This window comes from Lissotriton helveticus, chromosome 8 (assembly GCF_964261635.1).
Source record: "Lissotriton helveticus chromosome 8, aLisHel1.1, whole genome shotgun sequence".
In the NCBI taxonomy this organism is placed as follows: Eukaryota; Metazoa; Chordata; class Amphibia; order Caudata; family Salamandridae; genus Lissotriton; species Lissotriton helveticus.
The window spans coordinates 1,146,716,113-1,146,730,844 of NC_136069.1; the positions used below are offsets into that span (position 1 = coordinate 1,146,716,113).

General features: G+C 44.2%; 1 protein-coding gene across 2 annotated transcripts in view; it reads right to left on the reverse strand.

The window, feature by feature from the left end:
- The window catches only part of TBC1D8 (TBC1 domain family member 8), a 559,729-nt gene that overhangs the window by 179,642 nt on the left and 365,355 nt on the right, over window positions 1-14,732 (reverse strand). For both annotated transcript variants that reach the window (XM_078658030.1, XM_078658029.1), the window contains exon 8: window positions 9,142-9,303. In XM_078658030.1, coding sequence (XP_078514156.1) covers window positions 9,142-9,303 — 162 coding nt within the window. The remainder of the gene's footprint in view (window positions 1-9,141; window positions 9,304-14,732) is intronic.

The window sequence follows — 14,732 nt, forward strand, 5'->3', positions numbered from 1 at the left end:
ATCTGCTGCACTTTTTAGGTCTCGTGACCTATCAATGCGCATTCGCATTGAGAGAAGCGAGACTATAGGGCTTTACACAAAGCTTAACTAACTGTGGCGATTTGGTGCTGTGCCCGTGCGCTTTTAGGTCAATGCGCAAGCGCATTGACCTAAAATGCGCGTGCACAGCATCAAATCGCCAGCCATCTGTTCCCCAGCTTGGATCTCCTGGCTGCTCCTCCCCTAATTATCCGCACATCAAAGGCTGCTCCCGCCCCCTGCTTCACACTTCAAACGAATGCTACCGAGAGCATTTCCCGGCCGGCCGCTTTTAATTTCATTTCGCAAGCAGTTCCCCCTCCTCCCTCTCCTCCCTCTCCTGACTTTCTCCTGCCTGCCACACCAATCCAAACTGAGGCGCTGCTGCTCCAGTCCCTGTATTACTCCCACTCATCTATGATTAGGAATAAAAGACTGTCGGTTAAAAACAGTTTCAAGATAAAAATGGTTTCCCATTACTTTTGCAGAATGTTCTGCATTTCCTTAACCGCCTCCAACTCTCCGACTTTCACATGCACATACCACTTTGCTGATACTGACCGAGACATGCGCTTTATAAGCAGGAAATAGAATTCTACAGGAAACAATACTACCGAAGACCATTCGAGGGTGTGAGCTCAATGCCACCGAAGAGTACGTATAAATATTATACTTAAAGTTCAGTCAACTACCCTTGATGCACGGACAACCTTTGAAGAAAGTGAAAAGCATGTACCCTCACCCTCACCCTCACTCACCCTCAACCCCTCACTCACCCTCAACCCCTCACCCTCACTCACTCACCCTCAACCCCTCACCCTCAACCCCTCACCCTCACTCACCCTCACCCTCAACCCCTCACCCTCTCTCACCCTCACCCACCCTCACCCTCACCCACCCTCACCCTCACCCTCTCTCACCCTCACTCACCCTCAACCCCTCACCCTCAACCCCTCACCCTCACTCACCCTCACCCTCACTCACCCTCAACCCCTCACCCTCACTCACCCTCACCCACCCTCAACCCCTCACCCTCAACCCCTCACCCTCAACCCCTCCCCCTCTCTCACCCTCACCCTCACTCACCCTCAACCCCTCACCCTCACTCACCCTCAACCCCTCACCCTCACCCTCACACACCCTCACCCTCACACACCCTCACCCTCACACACCCTCACTCACCCTCACCCACCCTCACCCTCACTCACCCTCACCCTCACTCACCCTCACCCTCACTCACCCTCACCCTCACTCACCCTCACCCTCACCCCCTCACCCTCACTCACCCACCCTCAACCCCTCACCCTCACTCACCCTCAACCCCTCACCCTCACTCAACCCCTCACCCTCAACCCCTCACTCACCCTCACTCTCACTCACCCTGACCCTCACTCACCCTCAACCCCTCACCCTCACTCACCCTCACCCTCACTCACCCTCAACCCCTCACCCTCACTCACCCTCAACCCCTCACTCACCCTCAACCCCTCACCCTCACTCACCCTCATCCTCACTCACCCTCAACCCCTCACCCTCACTCACCCTCAACCCCTCACCCTCACTCACCCTCAACCCCTCACCCTCACTCACCCTCAACCCCTCACCCTCAACCCCTCACCTTCACTCACCCTCAACCCCTCACCCTCCCTCACCCTCAACCCCTCACTCACCCTCAACCCCTCACCCTCACCCTCACTCACCCTCACAACACATATTGTGTTACAATAGGTGTCACATTTGCGAAAGATAAAACTATTGGCATTGTAAATAACAAAGCTATTAATTTCGCTATTTTCAAAACAAGCACATAAATAAAAAATGTGTCCTTTACAATACCAATAGCTCAAACTTCCCTAATGCGAGACCTATTGCATTGCTGTGCTTCTCTCCCCTGCTGCACTCTCCTGCTCTCTAGAGATGTGGCCTAACGACAAGAGCGGCCATCTAAGTCACGTAAATACAAAACATGTTGCATTCCAAATGCTATAGGTGTCACATTCGCGAAAGTTATAACTATTGGCATTGTAAATGACAAAGCCATCAATTTAGCAATTTTAAAAACCAACAAATAAATCAAATATGTCATTTACAAGACCAATAACTCCAACTTTTCTAATGAGAGATCTATTGCATTTCCAATGCTTGTTCTCTTTCTCGCCTCCAGACTAATTCTTGTTCTGAAGCTCTCACCACCATATTTAGTTCTGGTACCTCTCACCATGTCTGTCTGTCGGATAGTTCTTGGTTTGACCGTCTCACCACTCTTTCTGCTGTTGCTCGCTTCACTTATTTCTGTATCCCCCCCCCAATTCCAGATGGATGTTTCCTTACACATATTTTTGGCCTTGCCTCATTTCTATCCTTCCTTCTCTCTCTCTCGCTCTACTCTTTTTACTGCAGCGGTCTCACTACAATTTAGTTTTCGAGCCTCCTCTCAACTGTCATTTGCTCTCTCTCGTCCTTGTACAATGCTTTTTTTCTGTATCCCCTCTGCCTCGTCACTAATGCCTTCTATTCTCTCTTCTCCCTCTCTCATCGCCAGTGTTTCAGCTAATTTTTAGGTCGAGCCTGTAGCAGCGCGCATGCAAAAATGCAATGCAATGCTATTGCTATTGGTGTTGCATTATTATTATCAATGACAATATCTCAAACTTTAATAATGCGAGACCTATTGCATTGCAAATGCTTGTTTATTTTTGTCGATGCTGTTCAGCATCAAAAACAAGCAAGGTGAAAGCTAAAACGTTATTTAGCGCCTTTCAAAGGCGAGACCTATTGACTTTGCCAATACTTTTTGATGCTGGCGTTATTTTACACCAAGAAATGTTTATAGCATTAGTACATCAGGTGTGGCCGGCACAGGTAAGAGCGGTGGGGCGGGGGGAGCCGACAGACGACGTAAGTAAAATAAATAAATAAATAAAACCACTTACCTAGCGCTCGCTGCATTGGCGAGTGCAAGCTAAATGGTTTTATTTATTTTTTTAATTTAATTTTACGTATCCCGTTGTGTGTCGACTCCCCGCCCCAACTCTCTTACCTGTGCCGGCCGCGCCAGTAGTACATTTTAATTAAAGCGCAATGGGCAAGAAATATTAATGCAACATAGAATTTAGCCAAAGGGGGTTCTACCGGTCACAGACTTTCATGGGCAATAGGGCAATAAAAGGTCCCCCGGCTCACTAACTTTGGTAAAACTCAGTAAGTTGTGTAAGAGAATATCTGGCTTGATAGGTCTTTGTTTCACCTGTCACGTGTACTGTACTTGAACTAAGTTACAATGAAATCCATTACTACTAGTAGTACTTACTTCAAAGATGTAGTATATTAGTCTGGGATCTGTACAAGAAGCGATGCTCATGTTGAGAGTGCAGAGAACAGGACAGGAGGACAGACCAAGCCCATAAAGACACCTCACTGTAGTGCCATCCACAATCTTAGTCAGTGCTCCCTTCACTACGAGTGGTGATCACGGGGGAGACGGAACACCAGACTCCAAGCGTGAGCCGAGTGTGCAACTTACCATATGGTACATCCTCAACATGCATGAGCCAGCCAACTCCATACCAATCCGAAAACAAGACTACGGATCAAGCCCCATCTAGAATGTAATTATGCAAAAGTAGAGGCCAAGTGCTGCACATGGGACGCACATCTATCGCCTACTGTCTTGGTCCGACTCGTGAGAGAGAGAAATTGGTCATGTTAATAAGGTTTCTGAAATCTACCACTTGAGAGGCAAATGATAACTCAGTACTGGGGTTGAAAGAGTGTTTACAAATTTGTACTTTGAATTTAGTGTCTTAACAAAGTTAGACCTTTTTGTTAACACAAGGAATAGAGCGGGTTTCTCATTGAAAATGTTTTTTCTTTGTAGGAACATTTTAGCCAGGTGAATTTTTTGATTTTTCCGACTTTAAACCCTTTGTACGTTACATACTGGGCCAGAAACATCCGTATAAACTAGTTTGAATCATTAGCACGTTTTTACTACTGCACTTATTAGGTTCCTCCTTCTGAACACACTTCTGAAACACTCCAGTACCTTGTTCTTGAATGAAAGAACACCAATATGGAGAATCAAAAGGAGGTTTTATGAAACTGGATTTCAATAATGGTAAACTATGCAGATTCCTAAAGATCAGATGCAGGGATTTGAAACTGAAATATATTGTTCAAAAGCATGTCTTTGTGTAGAAAATATTACAGACGCAGGAAAACAAAGTAACAAACTTGCTGCAGCTGAATCATTGCTACAGCACAGGAAGAGTTTGGAGTATTAGTTGAGGGAGGTGAGAATTCACTTCAAATATCAATCACAATCCTAGTCAGGGCGAAACACAAAAGTCACAAAATAAACCTGTGCTTAACCTTCTAGTAGATCGACACAAACAAGTCAGGCCTAACTTCGAGAAAATTTGTAATGTATTTATGCAGTACTCAAACAGTAATCAAGTGAAAACAACACAAGAAAAATCCAAAACCAATTTACCCCGGTTGTTGCTTCGAACGTTCTGCGCCAGTGCTGAACGTTCGAAGAAACGGGTGCAGCCGCGTCGGCCAACGGACGTGCGCAGCGCTACCAAGGTAGGGCTTGCGACGACCGTTGGCTGACGGCAGCACTCAAGGGGTTAAAAAAATGTGTACATTTTCATAAATAAAATGACACTGAAACATCAAAATTGTAATTAGTAGAACCAGAGTTATGTATTTTTAAAATTTACGGTTCAAAATAGCGCCAAGGAGCATAAAGCTCCAACCGCGGTCATCTGCTTGTGCTGGACTGGGACAAGGGTACGGTTTGAGGCCGATCACAATGGAGCGTGGTTCAGATGCAGGGACCATGTTCGTCCCAGTGAAAAATTCTGCCTTTAGACGTAGTCTGTGGAATGGAGGTCAAAATTCCTCAGTGGGGCAGGTTGTGGCTGAGGAGGGTTCTATGTAGGACAGCACTGGACAAGGTCATGGTGAAGCCATTGACCTATGGCTGGAAAGTTCAGAGTGGGAGAAATTTTAATTTCACGCCCAAAGAAGGTCATTCACCGGGCTGATGCTATTTGCGCCTTCGCCCTGTGAAGAAATTGACCGTCGGACTTAAGTCACTTTTTTGGAGCTCAGATTCTTCCAGCATGAAAATGCTGCAGAGTGTAGCTGAAGAGGGCTCCACAGGGCAGACACCATTCTCTGCGAGGTCCTGTTGCATTTTATTAGCTGCTGCAGAGAAGAAAGTATTGGGAGCAACCTGAATCTTTTGGCCCAACGACAGTGCACCTTCATGAGATCAGCTTGGTAGGTTGGTCCCTGTCTCTCGAGGGTTCTCAGACCAAAAAGTTGCCAAACAGTTTCCAAGTAAAAGACTTCAGGAGACATCAGGAAGAGTATGCTTTGACACCAGCATAGGGTCCAGGACCTGTGGGACAGCAGTTCGGAGCAAGACTCACTCCAGCAGAGGCCATCGGAAATGTCCTAGAAGAGCCGAGGTTGGAACTGGTCGTCCGAGAATGCAGGAAAAAGCATCTTGCAGCTTGTTGTGTCTCTGTAACCCAAACAGAAGGTCAGCCTTATTACCTTGGAGTCCACTTCCTCGGCTCTTCTCGAGTCACAAACACCAGGTCTAGTCCTAATCTGTTCTCCACTGGTCCAGGAGTTATCTGAGGAGGGTATTGGGGATGCCACATGTAAGCCGAGCGCCAGCCTGTGGGTGAGGGAAAATCCTGGTGACTTCCTAACCAATAGGTTAAAAGTTCACCGGTGTGACCCTACCCACTTTTGCAGCAGTTCCTGTGTGTTGTACCGTAAACTATCCCAAAGTGCCCATCTCTAACTAAAACCAACATGACTGAACGTCTCTTCCCCTGTGCAGAGCCAATTGTGCACACCCAGAGGTGTGACTATGAAAATGGTCAAACTTCCCTGTGGTCACTTCAAACAAGTTCTACAGGCAGCCCCCCTCACACTAGGATTGGTGCCTAGCTTGCAGTACAATAGAGAGGGCAGGCCTAGCTGTTAGCTACATCTGCCTGTGACATGGTAGACATCGTTTGACGTTATTCAAGTTTCTGGGCCCAGCCCAGACAGCCATCCTGTCTGGGGAATGGTCAACCCCTCTACCTTTGTCTTAGTTCTAAGAGCCACTTCATGCATAATCAAAGAGCTATTCAGCTCTGGGTGACACTAGCAGCAGGTACATTTGGCATAGGCAAGAAAATGGCAACTTTTAAAACTGTAATACAAAATCTGACTAGACCATCAAGTTGGATTTTAAATTAGTATTAAAATGAGTCCTTGAACTATACTTCTAGCTGCTTTCATACCTGAAATGAAGCACTATGAGTTGTCATAGTGCAGTCCAGTGCTTTTCTATGGGAGTGCCAGCAATGACACAGTGAAAAAGATGTTTGGAATTTTCTCACTGCCAGGTATCGTAAAACATTAAATATACATGTCCTATTTTTATATACCATGCATCCTGCCATTTTGGTATTTAGGGCCAATCTTTGGGGAGACCTATGAGTATTAAAAAGTAAGGTTTAGGCCAGGCAGAGTGTTTTTTTTTGTTTGGCAGGGTAAAATGGCAGTTTAAAACTGCATACCAAGGCTGCAGGGGCAATCCGGGAGACATTTTCCAGTGCTACTTTAGTGGGTGGCACAATAAGTGCTGCATCTCACTTTTAGCATTTAATTTACAGGCCCTTGGTACATGTAGTAGCATATCCTAGAGACTTATAAGCAAATTAAATGAGCTAATTTGGTGTATGTTATGTTATGTTGTCTTGTAAAGCGCATGGCTACCCCAGCAATGGGGCGTCCCAGCGCTGTAGACCACTGGGGAACCCGTACTGGCTTTCCCTGCGAGATGATCCCTGCTGGGTATCTCCAAGGTGAAACCAGGCATCCCCGGTGTATGTGGGGGGCCGTTGTGGAGATGAGGCAAGCTAATGCCCAGAGTTGCCGAGTGTGATCCCTGGTTAGAGTAGGCACCGAAGCGAGAATTATCGAGTCCGCTGACCCTGGTCCACGACCCGGCCGCGTCGGGAATTGAACCCTGGTCCCGGACGGTCCTCTGCTTCTGGGTCTGCCGCCTCTAACCAGTGAGCCACACCACTCCACTTTTATATATATAGCAATTTTACTACATTTAAAAGGTGAATCACACACACTTTACTGCTGGTTAGCAGGAGTAAAGTGCACAGAGTTCTAGGGCCAGCAAAAATTGATTTAGTGTTAGAATGCATTAATCTTGGAAATACTACGCAAATGACGAACCTCTCCAACAAACATACACAGAGAAGACTCCAAAAGAACCTTAGATAACCCCTTGGAAAATATTTTCCATCTCCAGCAGGAATTCTGACTGCACTGGTTGCTAGTAAAGAGTTATGCAGAACACTAGGGGTTACATTTGGGAGGCATTGTTTAGAGGAAGGTTTTCCAAATGTAGCTCGTTTCCCTTAAAGGAAACTTGGCTGAGTTGAAAACATTTTTTTTTTAATACATTTGTTTAATAATTGGCAGTGGTTTCCTGGACCAATGCCTACTCCCAAACAATTTTTTTCTAAGAATCACAAAGGGAAAGGAGCCTTAAGGGGACCCCTTCCCTTTAGTGAAAGCATTACCAACCCAAGCCAGGAGTCAGTCATTTTTTAATGTTTTGTCATCGGATTTCAGTCACAAAATATTGATACATCACATACAGAGTCACAATTTGAAAAGGGACGCCTACAACATGCCCCTTCCAAATTGCGAATTGTTAACCATTCACAAAGCCACTTTATAAGTCGGAAACAAATTTAGCTACTCCCAATACGGCTTCAGTACATTCAAAACTGGATTTTAAAGGTCACAAAAACTGAATCGTCTGCAACTGTTAAAATGCTATAGTTCCCTTTTCGAAAACTGTGGTACTCCTCGTCCATCAAGTTCCTTAAAATTACCAGCATCCATCATCTATCCATCACAAATGGCAGACATATACTCCATGATAACCAGCAAGGGCTATTACTGAAATAGAGGACCAGGCACACAATGTGCAGAGGGAACAAGGCCAGAGACCACAGGGCCGCAACAGCTTTACCTCTTCATTTTCAAGCAGATAACAGAGTCTTTGGTTGGCCATTGCCCGAGTCAATGTCCAATGCTTTTCTCAAACTATACTCTGCTCTTGCAGTCTTGACATAGGCAACGGAGAAGATAGCATTTGTATTAGAAGTGGTTTGTGGGTGATAGTGGCAGTGGCGGCCAGTGTGTGAATGGACTGGAGGGGCAGGAAGGATGGATGACAGAAACATATAAAAAAGTTTTTTTTTAAAAACACTTACCTGCCGGATCGCACCACTCTCTTCTGCAGGCACAGGCTCCCAGAGAGCACTGCGGCCAATCCTGACGCTGCTTTCATGCTGCTGAAAGCAGCGTCAAGATTGGCATGAGCGGCGATGATTTGTGCTCCCAGTTAGACTGGGAGCCGGTGACTGCTCTCTCCAACCCGGCAACGCAGCTCGGGTTGGAGAGAGCTTCAGTGCGCATGACGGTTTGGCCGGCCAGACCATCATGCGCACTAAATACCAGTGAAAAACACTCCTTCACCAGCCTGTCATCCCCCTAACCTCGTCTCCAAACCTAAACCACAAAGCAAAAATATAACGATAATAAACAAGGGTTTATTATTGTTTAATTTCTATTTATTTTTTTTGGCTGCTGGCAGGTGGGGCGACGCTCTTCCGGTATAGCATAGGAGCCGCCACTGGCATAGCGGGGTAAAGTGGTTGTGGCATAAATAGGTGGTTCACAGTCCTCATCAATTCTGAGGACTTCTCAGCCAGACAACTGCAGACATGCAGTAACAAGCCTATTGACTAATCACAGCCAGACGTGGCCTGAGAGAGGGGGGTGACAAAAATACAGCAGACACTTGCAGCAAGGAGCCTAGAGAGTCAGTTGTGACAATAAACAACTCTACAACAGTGGCTACAGATCCAGGAAAAAAAACATCAGGACATGATTAAAAGAGATAGCGTTATTTTTTTGCTTCTTAAAACAAAGGCTAGTTTGACAATGGAGGAAGCTGCCCTGAAAGTGTTGTGCTGCTCATGCGAGGAACAGGAAGGCAATAATTCAAGCACATACCATTCTGGCATCGGGATTTTCAGTTCCTGTTTGGTGAAAGGCGGCCATCAGGGCTTCTGCGTTCAGCACGTGGTTGTTCTCCTTCCCGTTCAAGGCATCATCGCCCTGAGAAATGGGCATCCCAAAGTGGCCAAACTCTTGCACCCTGGAGAAGGGAGAGGTCTGTGGGCCAGAAAGAAGTATGTTAGTGAACAGTCGTCAAAACCTCACATTTAAGGGCTCACTTCAAGTTCTGTTCAATCCGGGTGTTACTGAGCACCCGTTAAATACACATTGATGGAGAGGTGTGGTGCAGCGGCCAGGGCAGCTGACTTCGGAGCACAGGGTTCACGGTTCGATCCCCGGCTCTGGCGGCAGCTCAGCTCAGCACCATGCGACTCTGGGCAATAGCTCACTTAATTTCCACAAATACGGATTTACATTTTTAATTTTTTTTTATTTACAACCGGGTAGTGTAGTATTTACCAAGTTAATAATTTGTGCATCATTCAAAGTTTCAGACATCAGAATGAATGATGATGATGCACTGAGTTATGCACAAGTTTCCAATGAGGACCTTGATAGGCGACTGAAAACCTGGGTGCCTTTTAAGACTGGGTGCTGTTTTATCAAAATGCAAATTGAACAATTTTACAACATAAAATACAATACAAATGGATGTCTCCTGCAACATATGACTCACCGTGCTACAAGAGGGAAAACAGTTTCGTGCTTATGTTTCTTATTTGTTTAATTATTTTCTTGATAATGTTCCTGCATGCCATGCCTCTTTCAATGCCCTGAACCACAAAAGCTTGAATCATTCCATCAGGCATGTACTGCCCCCCCCCCCCCCTTTTTTTGCTTCACGTAGCATGGCAATTGTCTTATCATTCATCGATTGTGTACTGCTCTTTTGCCTGAATGTTCATGTGTCAATCTACTTCTTCCGATGCACCATATGTATTGACATAGCAGACTGTCGTAATTCAATATATGCATGTACAATGAAAACTCAATAAAACACGATTCACAAAATAAAATAATGGATGTCTAAAATATTCAACGAAGGCAGCAAACATACAGATGAGCCAGTAACGACACAAAAGACCAACACAAAGAATAGAAACCAAGAATGCTAGCAGGATTCAGGAAGTCCCCAATTCTCCTAACCCTAATCTTTCACTAGACAATTATGGCCCACATGCTTCTGGGGCGTTCACTTCCAGTGCATCTTGACCAACAGGACTTTAATGGCATTTACTACAGAAACCCTTGTTCTGTGATCAAGTTCTCCTGAAGACAATGTTCATCTTGGAGGAAACTAAATCTAACGGAAAAAGAATCAACAGAAGGCAGGTTTGCCCATCATATTAACCATAAAAATACTGATTCATGTGGGTGAACTTCCTTTAAATTCAACATCGCCAACAGATTGCCGGTAGTCAACAGCATCCATTTAGAGCTAGGCTGCTTTGCGTTAGTTGCCTGATGGGCAAAGCCCTTAACATAAGTGAGAAAATTGTTCGGTATCACCGATACCTTTGGTGCCTACACACAGCGGCTTTTAAATGTCCTACAACCAAGTTGTCATAGAAAGTGGGACAAGGACTTGTGGTTCATTCAAGAGTAAGACAATGCGTCAGTTCAATTGACTGGAACCCGGAAGGTGAGACTGGAAACTACTTTTCCACTTCAACGCGATTCCTGCTCCGGGTAACCAATCGAGGACTACTGCACCATGTAGGCGTGAACAAGGGTCACCTGGTGTTCTGTCATCCCCAAAGACCCCCAGATTCCTGGCTCTTGAGAAGTTGGGATTTGCATTCTAGTATTGACTTGTGCAGCCATCCTCGATTTCTGTACACTTTAAAGGTGTCTGCCTACGCCAAATGTATTTCCAGCAGAACAGTGTATTTGGAAGCACACCTCCTACAGAGTGTGTTCAAGCATCTAGAGGGTTGTAGAATAGTTTCAAACAAGTTAGATGAAATAGATGATGTTGCGAGTAAGACGGTTGGAGTTATATCTGCATGTACTGGAAGTTGCTATGTGCAGTACACGTGGTGATGGTGAATAATAATTGTGCTCTTATAAAGGAAAGAGGTAGAGTTCATTGCTTCTTTCTTGTTCTTATAAGGAAATGGATGGGTTATGTCTATGACCTATGTCGGTGTTACTGTTCAGCCTGTATTAGGGATGATGCATGAATGGAATGTTAAGTGTGGAAAGTTGGCTGTGTGAGTCAGTTGTGGTCTGAAGGATGAGCAGAGAAGTCCTTGTTCCTGGTGGGGTATTCACCAACTTGCATCTTATATACTTCTTCCCCTTGCAACAATGAATTAAAGAAGTATCCTACATGATCTGATGAGCCCTGCCTCTTGACTGCAAAGATGCATGAATCTTACCAGTTGCCCACCACAAGTCTCCAGGGGTGCTTTGGGGCAGAGGACTAGAGGGACTGCAATGACCTTGCCTATCAAGAGTTCTCCCATCCAGGACTAAAGGACAAGCCCTAGCAAGGTGTCTTGTTACACCTTCATTTCCCTCTGCAAAGAACATCTCTCAGGGCAAGCCGACCGTTCAGTCACCAGACTGAATCACTACCATTTTTCCTAGGCATGGATTAACTATAAGGGAGAAGGCCGATGGGGGCAAATCTGCCACAGTGCCCAACCACACCACCCCCGCTCTGCAGAGTTTACTTGTTGGGCATAAAGGGAGCTCAGTCACCAGGCTGAACAACCCTTTCATCTCTCTCTGCAGTGATCGCATCTGGGGCACGGCTGATCATTGGGACCAGACTCTCTACTGCCTTCATCACTCTCCTGTGAAGGATCACTTCTAAGGGTTACAACATAACGTACCAAATGTAATCAATTACACCCTCTCACTGCTCTCCACAGGGAAGACCATATAACTTGAGAGTTGGAAATGCTAATTTAAGGCATGGTCTAGCCCAGGAATCTCCAACTTTTCCTATAGCAGAAGCTATGTCTGATTATTGAGAACCACCCTGACCTACTGCCTGACATAGGTATTCAATAACGGTAAATAAATTCTAAATAACTTAAACACGGCACCTGGAATACATCAGTCCTGTTCCGGTGAACATACAGCATTAATGGCACAAGAGTTGCATCACCAAAGGTTTATGGTTCCATTGCAGTGTAATACATAGGATGGCATAGCTCTATGTCTTTTGGTTGTAAAGAGACCTATGTCTCCTAGTTCACTTCGTATATACAATTGATGAATGAGACAAAGCATTAAATGTGTGATGATAGAAGTCTGCTTTTCAGCTATAAAAAAATTACTCATGCATTTCACAAAAAGCAAAAAACATATCTAATCTGATAAAAAGATATGAGAAGAAAATGATACTGTGGGATGATCCAAGATGTATTTAACAAGGTCTCAAGCTAATAGAGGAACACGCCTGACCCGAATTCCCTTTCTGTATGTATGAAGTATGTATTGAATACAATATGTTTGTGAAGCACTATTACACGACAAACCTACTACGGGTGCAAGGACCATTACAGGTGAAACCTAAACATACATACATTCTCATTCTTTTGTTAAATTTATGAAGCGCGTATCCTTGCAATATAAGGCACAGTCAAGGCCAGACTGATTGGCTTTTCCAATGCTTGCTTTTATTGTGACCTAAACAAGGAAAGAAAGGGATGAAGAGAAACAGGAAGCAAAAGAAGAAAAAAGACTGCAAGAAAGAAGATGAAGGGAAGAAATGACAAAGCAAATGAATAATGGTTGAAAGAAGAGAAAAGGAGAGCGAGAATATTAGAGAAGGAAAACAGAATAAGAGAAAAAAAGCAAAGACAGAAAAGGTAGAGAAAGGAAGGAAGAAGAAACAGGTAGAAAAACTAAAGAAAGGTGAGTAAGAAAAAAGAAAAACTGGAAGAAAAAGCAAAGATAGAAAGAAGGAAAGAGTAAGAGACAAAGAAGGGGAAAGAGAAAAGGGAGAAAAAAAGAAAACAGAACGGAGGGAGAAGGAGAAACAATGTAAAAGTAGAGGAAGAAAGGAGAAAATGTTGAGAAAGGAAGAAATACAAGAACGAAAACGGGATAAAAAGAAGGAAACAAAGAAGACAAGACAAAGAAAGAAGGACAGAAAAAAGACAAAATATAGACAAAGGCAAGAAAGAAAAGTGGAGAAAGAAATCAAGACAAAGAGGGAGAAAAGAGAAAGAATGGAAATAAAAGAGCAAGACAGAGGGGAGGAAAAGATATAGAGAGAGGAAGAAGGTATACAGGACAGAGAAAAATAGAGGAAGGGACGGAATACAAAAAGAAATAACAAAAAAGGTAGAAAGAAGAAAAAGAAAGAGAAAAAAAGAGTTAAAAAAAATAGGGGAGCTGTATTGTTCTGCCCTCTCAGGTTCACCGGCCTCAGAACTTGGGGCACAGTGGTTTTAAGTGGACAGATACATATTGTTAAACCAGCTGTCAGGCAAATATAAGAGTTCAGCTACTCAGAGGCAGGTTCAAGCTGCTGACAGCTTGAGATTGCCCTGGGACTGGGTTGAATGGAGTCCTGAAAGGTGAAGGAGCTGAAGTGGAAGTCTACGTTAGTAGAATGTGCTACCTTTGGATGGAGACAAATGCATCGGTTTAAGTGTGCAAAGGAATTAGATAACACAATACAATTCAATATAGCGGAATTCAAGTCACAACAACTCAAATCAGCAAAGTATCCAAACACAAGGCAACTCAACATAACATTGACAGCACAAACACACTACATCACAATAACACAACAGACAATACAATAATTCAACAGCAAAAACCAAAAGTGTACAACAAAGCTACACAACAAATCACAAACAAAGTGCAACCTATTCATCACAGAAAGCAGCATAAATCAACACAGCAAAACAAAATGCAGCAAAATCACTTCAAAAATATAAGTGCCAAGCAAAAATATAAATGTAACACAAAACAAAACAAAAACACAAAAGAACAAATTGAACAAAACACAGCAGAAACAAACTGAAAACACACTAACACAAGGTTACCATAACAACGCAAATGAAACAGTACAAAAACGTAACAAAGCAACATAGAAACACATTATAACACAACAAATTGCAACCACAACACATCGTAATAACAGAAAACAACGCAACATAAAAACAATAAACAAACAAACCCAAATACAACTTTATCGTTCTGCTGTTTTGTTGTGTTAGTGTATGATTGTGTTGTTGTTGTATGCGGTTGTGGATTGGTGGTTGTGCTGGTCTATTTTGTTTCGGTTGGGTTGTATTGTGTCGTGGTATGTTGTGTTGGTGAGCAGGATATTACTAGTGTGTTGTGTATTTTTGTGGGAAATATTTTTGTTGCAATGCTGTTTTGCTGTTGTGTTAGTCTGGTGCTGTATTGTTGTAATGTGCTGTTTCTGTACCTCGACTACGGTACGACTGCTCAAATATGCAGCAGCAGCTCCTCCACAATGGCGGAGGAGCGTCACACCAGCAGCTGAAAAATTAAACAATCATGTTTTATTTTTCAGCTGCCGGCTCTCCAAGTTGGAGAAACAGCACAGACTCCCTGTGCTGGAGCGAGCATTGAACACGCCCGCTAAGGCC